General features: G+C 33.8%; 1 protein-coding gene across 1 annotated transcript; it reads left to right on the forward strand.

Annotated features, from left to right (window-relative positions):
- Window positions 1-7,635: 7,635 nt before the first annotated feature.
- LOC114315630 (zinc finger BED domain-containing protein RICESLEEPER 1) lies at window positions 7,636-9,486 on the forward strand. Its single transcript, XM_082918236.1, has 2 exons — window positions 7,636-7,736; window positions 8,439-9,486. Exons 1-2 carry the CDS (start codon window positions 7,636-7,638, stop codon window positions 9,484-9,486), a joined length of 1,149 nt encoding a protein of 382 aa, XP_082774362.1.
- The last annotated feature ends 421 nt before the right edge of the window (window positions 9,487-9,907 follow it).

Genomic DNA, 9,907 nt, shown 5'->3' on the forward strand with positions numbered 1-9,907 from the left:
AAAATTCAACATGGATCATACACAATGTGCTCAAATATGAAAATTCATAGTAATTTCCTACATGCATGCATCTATTGACTTTAAATTCAACAAATACAACTCAATTTCCTTATAATCAAACTAATTCATGTTCTTAACTATTAATCAAACTTGAATTCACAATTTACAACATTAAACGCATGAATTCACTTACCTAGAGGCTAAATTCTTCCAACCTATGGTCAAATCTAGAGTTGGCCTTCAAAGTTATCAAGCTTCAAGGCCAAAATTGCACAATTCTCCCCTCTCTCTCTCTCTATAGCCGGTCTTCTGATCCTCTCAAATGTATATCTCAGATTTTGTGCTCAAAAAGAAACCATGAGAGTGTATATGGCCCTTTAGATAAAGCCCCACTAATTCCAATTTAATAATAATAAATAATTGGGCACTAATTCATCAATTAAATCAATTAATTCTGATCTGAATCAATTTTTCAATTAAACTTCACCATAGGCTCTAAAAATTATGCCAATCACAATGGCACGACCAATTTCGATTTCGGTGGCCGATAGGGCCTTCAATTTAATTTCCGAAGTAGACAATCAAACAGATATTCCTACAGTGAACAAATTCAAAACCACATATTTTCACATAATGACACACAAAATCATATGAAACACATAATCACATTCATGTTAAGGACCAATTAACATATTACGGAACAGGGATATCATAGTTGTAGAGTTAGTGAACACACTTGATGTTTGCCCCTCGTTCTACTTTGGTTAAATCGACATTAGGTAGCTGATTTCGAAGTCAATAGATAACAGACTAGGGGATTTTACTCGTTAACCAAAAAAGAAGAAGTTATTTGGAGGTCCTGGACATTGCCACATGGTACCCCAAATATATTGTGATTGGTGGGGGTTAGGTGTCACGACCCAAACCCGCCCCTATGGGTTAGCACCGTAACCGGCCAGTAATCCGAGATTGTTGAAGACCTGCTTAACAGCAATACATTAATACAGAGTACAGGGGCTGGCAGAAGCCAAAACAGTAATTAAAAGATGTCCACTGAGCTGTGATAGTCTGTATGCAAAAAGACTTTTCATATAGATGCACATTCATAACAGAACAGTCTATACATACATGTACAATCATCCAGGACAGAGACCTAATCCCTATCATCACATTGTAGTACCAATCTATACAGTAATTACAAAACAGATACAAAAGGGGGGGAAACTAAAACACCCCAAAAGCCCTAGCTTTAAGGACTTGAAATCTCGCAGTGAGGCACAATGGTTGGCTTTGACAAAAGGGAGTCTAACCCACGCTCCTAGCTCTGGTCTGGTGCCTGAACACCTATATATATATATATAAACAGTGAGCTAAAGCCCAGTGAATAACATAATGTGTAAAGAGGTTAAGAATGAATGTCCTTACAGTAACGAAAACAATTCATTGGATCAGTATATCAGTCATTCAGTCATAACAGTCATATGTGGTACATCCATTAGCAGAACAGTACAGTAAACAGTAGGTCTTAAAAGACCAAACAATCAATGATGGCCATCGTAACAGTAAACAGAAGTTCCAAGATAGGAATTGGCAGAGATCTCTGCAACAGTAGCAGTAACAGTGACAGTAGTTGCTAAGGATGCCACAATACAGTTCAGAATAGAGAACAAACATTCATTCAGTTAACAGTAAAAAGTTCAGAAAACAGTTCAGTTGATCATTCAGAAAATATTCATTTTCGAACATATCTTTACAACATTGTTACTCACAGAGTTCTGGGCTATAGATAAGCTAGTACGCATCCTCGGATGCCAACCCTACACACTTACAGAGTGAACACACACTAAGCTACATAGTTGGGAAAATAATAACTTAATCCCTATCTTGACCCGGTGTGGTTCTACATCAATATCATCATTAAGATGCCTTAAACTAGGCCTAGCAATGCCTAGGATGGAATGAGGATGCAAAGATGTACTTTAAAAACATTTTCAGAATTTCAGAAAACAGAGGTCCCGCTCGAGCGTGGTTTTCCCCGCTCGAGCGGACATGCAAACAAAATTATCCGCTCGAGCATAAACCTTCTCGCTCGAGCGGTCTACAAAATGCGACAAAAGTACTGGATGGGTGAAAATCACACACGATGGGCACTTGACACCCGCTCGAGCGTGTGACACAACTCCCCGTTCGAGCGTACATTATTCCGCTCGAGCGGATTGTAAAACAAATGAAAGTGCTGGGAACATGATTTTCCCGCTCGAGCGCTAGTAACCCCACTCGAGCGGAAGTCCAAGTTCTGGAAATTCCAGATTCGAACCTCAAGCTCAAAACCAAGTTTTAAAACACCAAATTCGATCCTCTTGGGCTAATTTTCTGGAAAACTCTTGTAAACTCATAATATAACATGATTCAAAGCTCAATTTGTAAAATCAAAGCCCAAAGGTAGTTCAATTAAACACAATTTCAAACCAATCTCATGGACATGATGTAAAACATAACATGCATGGATTTAATCAACCTTAAGACTTTCATTACAAGAACAAATGAGCCAATCCTTTCAAAATCATGAGGAATTCATGAACTAGAACTATAATATGAACATGCATGTGGAATTTCATGAACATTAGCTTCAAAACCCAAGAATGGCAACATGCATGCATGAATTCCTACTCAATTCAACATATTAAGCAAATTTTGACTCCAATTTCCAATATAACAAGAATCAAGCAAGAATTAACTTAAAGACAAATTTTAGAAGGTGGATTCTCTACCTTAGACCTTGAATATCAAGTGTAGGAAGCTCAACTATGAAATCAACCTTCAATTTCTTTAATTCACCAAGCAATTCACAAGATGGAATTCAATTTCTCTCACTCTCTCTCTCTTAGTCTGTTGAGGGCTCCAGAATGGCTGAACAAATGTTTTGTTTGAATGTAATAAGGCTTCAATATGTGTTGCCTAAGTGGTCCACTAACATGGCATTATGGTAAATACTTGCTTCAATGCTATTTAATCTAATTTAATCATACCGAATCACATTTCAAGTAAATATACCATAAAATCCTATAAATTCTAATTAGCACATAACGCTAGTCAATTTCTGGTTCAGCTGCCGATAAGGCCTTCAATTTGCAGTTTAATAGAATAAAACATGAACAGATAATTTAACAGTCAATAGATAGAATTGCATTCAAACTAGCACAATCAATCAATCGATTCAGAATTTCAGTCAGTCAGTCAATTAACATGCTTAATCATAGATTAACACTAATCAGTGTTATTATCAGTAAACAAGAGTGAGGGTTGTCACATTGGGACTTACAATTTTGTGTTGGATGATTAAAGAATATGATGAGGTATGACGGATGGTGATCGGTTAAGAACATGGCCATGTGGTAGGAGTGAATATGGTCCAGATTGGTTCAGTTTGAGATAAAACTAGGACCAATCCATTTTTTATGGTTCCATAAAAATTGGAAACAAACCATAAATCATGGAACCAATCTGAACCAAACTATTTAAACACGGTTTGGTTCGGTTCAGAACCACAGTTTCACATGACATGTTCACAAGAAAAATCGTATAATATTCACCAAATAAACTAATATTAAGCAAACATTGTTCAATATTAATCTACCCATGATTTTTCGAAACATAATCATATTGTTCTACTATTAACTTAAACAAACATAATATCTAATAAAGAAACATATTGTTCAACATGTAACAAACATAAAATCCCCATTAAATAAACATTGTCGTGGCAACAACAATTACAAAACCAAAATTATGCTGAATAATTAAAAATTCAAATCTAGTGGCGTAGAAAAGTGAAGAGAAAACTAAAATGATATGAATTTCGGTATGGTTTTATATATAAGAGGGTAAGATTGTATGCATTATGGTGTATAGTACATATATGGTTTAAGTTATATACGGTCTGGTTCAGTTTCAATCCAGAACCATGTACTTAAATTCGGAACCAATCTACGGAGACCGATTCCCTAATTTTCCAAATCAAAATCGAACCACAGATTAGAGAAATCAAATCAAACCTACTAGATTAGGTTGAACCGGTTCAGTTTACGAATTTTTCGGATTCCTTACTCTGCCCTACCACGTGGCACTCCTGGACCAAGAATTAATTTTCCGTTATTAGGCTAATATCTCATTTTATTTATTAATATACATATTTTATATGAAAAAAATAAAGTTGAGTTTCTTCAATTTCAAATTTGTACTTAAGGATTTGAAAAGTTTGTGGGCCTATCATAGGTCATTTTCAATAATTTAAATTATTTATTTTGTAAGGTTTTTTTGTGCATATCATTCATGAAAAAAAAATTAAGATGATATAATAAATGTACTTTTTTCTTTTTATTTTACCGTGTTTATAAAATAAATAAATAAATGATCTACTTTCAAAAATTTACTTGTTGTCTATTTCTTCAAAATTAATGTGATAAAATAAAAATGTTACGATTATTAAATTGGTCTAATTTTCTTTTCCTTTTTATAAATAATATACACTAAAATTCTTATAAAATTAATTGTTTAAATTATCAAAACGGAACTCGAAACAAGTGTTACAATCCTATAAACTCTCTTAAGTTCATAGTGGCGAGTCTTATGGTCCTTTAAGTTCTTATAGAGGAGCCACATATAATAATTACAGGAGAACTTAACAATTTCTTTTTATGGGTGCCTTTTGCTATGGAAACATTATTCGATCTATTTTAATTACTAGTTGACACATGAGCCGTATTGTCTAGAGAAAATTGCCCATTATATGGTGGTGTTGTATTTTCTCAATCTCATTATATTGATAAGATACTTGAGAAATTTAGTAAATCAGATACAAGTGTGTCGAGGACACCAGTAGACTTGAGTCTATATTTGGCTAAGAATAATAATGAAATTGCATTTCAACTAGAATATTCTCGGGTCATTAGAAGTTTAAAGTATTTGATAATGTAGTGTCCTGGGTCTTAGACCCGAATCGTTTATGTTAAGTAGTAACCGTTACCTTATATTTATAATTTTTTTTTTTTGACTTTTGAAAAGTTGTGGGTTACATTTACCCTTTTAGTTATTATAATTGGGACCTTCTCCTCATTGTTTGGAGTCTTGATTGATGAGTTAATAAGTTGGTTAGGCAAGATTAGACCAAGAATGCTAAATTTGAATTTTTATTTTGAGTAGTGTTCACTCTTTTGCCTTTTTCTTTCTCCACATTCTGAATCTTGATGTGAGGCTAGAACCATTGGAAATTTTATTTTTGGGGCTTCAATTTAGACACAAAATTGACTGTATTCTGTTTTCGGACAAGAAAGATATGCCTATTTGAAATCTCCAAGTAAAAGTTGTCTCGTCAAATCCACACAAGCGGAAATTTGAATTTCGCATGAGCGGATTTTGTGAGAAAGCCATTTTTTCTCCTGAGTTAATTCGCAAGGGCGATTTCAAAATCCGCACGAGCAAATTTTGTGCATCCAGACATCGATTTTTGTGGCCTTTTCACTCAAATCAGATCCCTCTCTCTCTCTCTCCCTCCCTCTCTCTCTCTAAGTTCTCTTTTGTCTAAACTCTCACCAATTTTCACATTTTCTTTGGTCTACAAAGATCAAGCAAGATTTTGATGCTAGTTCCTTATACAAAATTGACGAGAGTCTCAAGGGCTACGTTTTGACCGGTGGAGATTAAATTCTGACAAAGTTGATTTTTTGATATTTCTCCCCTTCTCTCTTTGAGGTTGAGGTTTCTTTGTTTCTTTTCAATACCCCATTATAGATAGACATGTGGTAGTTTTTTATTACATTAAAAACTTGATTTGTTGGGTATTTTTGAAAAGCATGTGATGAGGGTTAGGATTTTATGATTTAGAGTTAAATCTTATGTTTTATTGTCAATATATGAGATTGTATATTTGAGGAAAATGTTTAAAAGGATTAGAGTAAAAAAAAACCCTAATTAATTGTTTAGGGGTTATGAGAAAGAGGGAAAAATTGATGATTTGATTTTATTTGAACCATATGGGGTATTGTGTATTACAAATGTGAAAATGGGCATCTAAGAAAATAAAGAAAGAATCATGAAATTTAATTTGTGTAAATTGTTATCTATGGTTTTATAATTGTTAAGTTGTAATAATTGTTGAAAAATCAAAATTTCAGAGAAACTAAAAGGGTCTTGGTAAATGTTGTGTGTATGAAAGATTTTTGGATTGGTTAATCTTGTTTGTGAGGGTTGTGATGAAAAGCCCTAAATCCTTTGGTTATTTATTTGTTTGAGAGATGGGATTAATTTGTGTTACCAAACCTGTCGAACCCGAACCGAAGTTATTTGCCTTACAGATTTTTTGCACCCATACATTGGTTTTGGAGATACAATTATTACCCTACCTACCTATTACCTAAGCCATCTCACATCTCTCAAGAATGAGAGATGTTTTGGCTGCCGTACACTTTCCAACATCTAAAATTTAAATTGCAAGATACAACCACAGTGAACCATTCATCACTATCTTTTCTGATTTTAGTCTCTTTGTATCCCTCTCTCTCTCTCTCTCTCTAAAATAATATTTATCTATCGTATATCTACATACATACTGCTACATCTTCTCCACTTTCTCTCTCATTTTATTTTATAGCTATGTTAAACTCCTCTTACTCATTCGTCACTCTCTACTCTCAATCTTTCCATTGATTTGTGATGAGTTTTGAAGGTTAAAGCCCCTCACAATCTTCTTTTCGGTAGATGGAAGCATTTTTCTTTAGAATCTTCAGATTAGACTAACAAAAACTATAAGGTAAGGATTCTATATTTTCATTTTAAATCTTTCTGCATAGTTTTCTTGTCAATCGGTTCTATCATTTTAAACCCTAGACTTCTATATTTTTATTTTTATTTTTTTCTTAAAATTTCTTTCATCAAGTAGGTCTATGATCCACTCTTGTCTTGTGTATGCTCTTTGTTTCTATTATGTAAGCATGTTCTAATGCTCTTGGTTTTTAATAATAATATTTCTCGTTACATAAGCTTTTGTTATGTGACTAGAAAAACAAAAATTTTGTTATATTATGTTCCTCTCATACTCTATTTGCATTAATAATATTTTCTTTCGTTGAAAAAAAAATGCTCTTTGGTTTTTAATTTTTTTGAAACCAAACTCTTATTTATTTAGCTATTATGCTTGGCCTTCTTTTTTGTTTTTTGCAAAAATAAATTTATATATATATATTAGGTTAAGGTCTATTCATTCCTTTATTTAGCTTTTATTTGAATTTGATTTTTTTTTTTAAGATTACTATTTTTTAAGCATTATATGTTTTGTGTTCTGGAAATTTTGTTTTATTGTTGTTTAAGCATGCTCTCTCTGTACTTTGTAGAAAATAAAAAATAAAAAGAATTTGCATGCTCGTTGATCACTTTATTTTTAATAATCATTGCTAATGATTTATGCTCTTTGTTATTTTGATGAAGCATGTTATGATTATTTTTTTTAGTTTAACCATGCTTTCATTATTTTGTTTAAGTATTGTTTTGTGACATGCTATTTTATTTTTTATTTTATTTTTGTTATGGTGGGGATTTAAAAATGTATTCTAATGTTTTACTTGTATTTTGGTATAGATAATGGATCCTTCTCTTTCTACAGTTGCATCTGTTGCCCAACCTACTGGCCTTCTCCCTTCTGAAAAGCCTCCCATACCACCCAATGACAAGGGTAAAGTTAGGTAAAAGGATAGTAGGAGAAAACCATCTAGAGCTTGGGATCATTTTGATAAAATAAAGAGTGAAGAAGATGGAAAAAAAAGGGTTGTTTGCAAATATTGTCAAAAGGAATACCTAACAGATTCAAAAGGGCATGGAACAAGTAATTTGTTGCGTCATTTGCGTAGGTGTCCAAAATATCCCTATAGAGAACATGGTAAGGGACAATAGACCTTATCTTTTCAACACAAAAAACATGGAGAAGAGGGTGTTGAACTTGTGGCAACAATCTTCACTGTAGAGGCTGGTAAAAGAGCTCTAGCTGAGATGATTGTACTAGATGAACTGCCATTTAGGTTCGTTGAGGGAGCTGGTTTTCGAAAATTTTGTAACGTCTTGCAACCTAAGTTCAAACCAATCCCATGTTGTACCACTATTTCCAAATATATTGTAACAATTTTTAACCAAGAAAGGGATAAGTTGAGGAATGTATTGAGAGGTCGTAGGGTGTGCCTTACCACTAACACATGGACATCCATACAAAATCTGAATTATAGGTGCTTTACTGCCCATTTCATTGATGATGAATGGAAATTACAAAAATGAATCATAAATTTTAGTCAAGTTGAAGATCACAAGGGAGAAACCATTGGCAAAAGAGTTGAAATGTGTTTGCTTGAGTGGAATAGTGGTTGTATTTTTTCTTTGATAGTTGATAATGCTAGCTCTAACAACACAACCATTAAATACTTGAAGAGGAAAACAAAGGATTGGAAAGGGACTGTCTTGGGACATGAGTTCTTACACATTTATTGTTGTGCGCATATTTTGAATCTCATAGTGAGTGAGGGTTTGAAAGAATTAGATGCATCGATTGCATGTGTACGCGATGTTGGGAGCTATGTAAGGTCATCTCCAAACAGGCTAGAGACTTTCAAGAGATGTGTGGAGAGAGCAAAAATTGAGTCAAGGTCTCTTCTATGTCTTGATGTACCCACTAAGTGGAACTCCATTTACTTGATGTTAGAGGTAGCTAAAATATTTGAGAAGGCCTTTGAGCGGATGGAGGATGAGGACTCCAATTATAAATCTTATTTTTCAGGTGATGTGGGTTGTGATGATGGGGAGGAGGGAAGCGGGAAAAAGAGGGCTCCAACCGAGAGTGATTGGTGCAATTGTAGAATGTTTGTGAAATTCTTAAGGCTGTTCTACAATGTTACTAAGCGATTTTCAGGCTCACTTTATGTTACATCGAATTGTTTTTTCGATGAGATGTTTGTTATTCAATCCAAAATTGAGCAATTGTCAAGAAAAGAGTCAAAAGAGGATGAATTGTCATCTTTAATGGCCAAAGGCATGAAAGCAAAATTTCAAAAATATTGGAGGAATGGAGATAAAATAAATCTTTTATTGTATGTTGCGGTGGTGCTTGATCCTAGAAAGAAGTTGAGGCATGTCAAGTTCTGTTTTTCATATTTGTATGGGGTTGAAATGGTGAATCAAATGATGGGTCAGGTGAAGGATTATTTGACTCGTTTGTATAACCATTATATTGGAAATGATTCAAGTAGTGTGGAAGTGACTAATACAAGTGAACAATCTGCCATGAATGTGGATGATGATTGTGATGATCTACAATTGTTCATATCATCTCAATTCAATTCATATTTGGATTTTGAATATTCTATTTTGTTCAAATCTGAGGTGGATGCATACTTAGCTAAGCTCTGTCAAGGTACAAAAGATGAGAAATTTGACATTTTAAATTGGTAGAAGACTAATTCCTCAAAATATCGAGTGTTGTCCCAAGTTGCACATGATGTGTTAGCCATGCCTGTTTCTAGAGTTGCATCTGAGTCGACATTCAGTGTGGGAGAATGAATCATTGATCCATTCCATAGCTCATTATCTCCTATGATGGTGGAAGTACTTATATGCCTACAAAATTGGCTTCAAAGCAACATATCGATTTCTCTTCGCAAGGCAATGGATGACGCTGAACAATTTGATCAATATAACTCAGGTAAAATGTATATAGTTCATTTTGTATACATTTTGAATTTACTATGGTCAACATGGAACTTTAGATTACTGACTATTGTTTGTTTTCATCTTTTCAAGAATCAAACACAAGCTCGAGTCCATGCACAACCACAACAGCAAATACTATTATTAATGTCCAGCATCGGAAATG

The sequence above is a fragment of the Camellia sinensis genome, chromosome 3 (assembly GCF_055761805.1).
Source record: "Camellia sinensis isolate YWXY chromosome 3, ASM5576180v1, whole genome shotgun sequence".
Taxonomy (NCBI): domain Eukaryota; kingdom Viridiplantae; phylum Streptophyta; class Magnoliopsida; order Ericales; family Theaceae; genus Camellia; species Camellia sinensis.

What these genes read in the sequence shown, in the direction of transcription:
- LOC114315630 (XM_082918236.1), top strand. Translation starts at nt 7,636, where the DNA reads ATGGATCCTTCTCTTTCTACAGTTGCATCTGTTGCCCAACCTACTGGC. An exon ending in AATGACAAGGGTAAAGTTAG is followed by an intron (nt 7,737 to 8,438) that starts GTAAAAGGATAG and finishes TGATAATGCTAG; the next exon opens with CTCTAACAACACAACCATTA.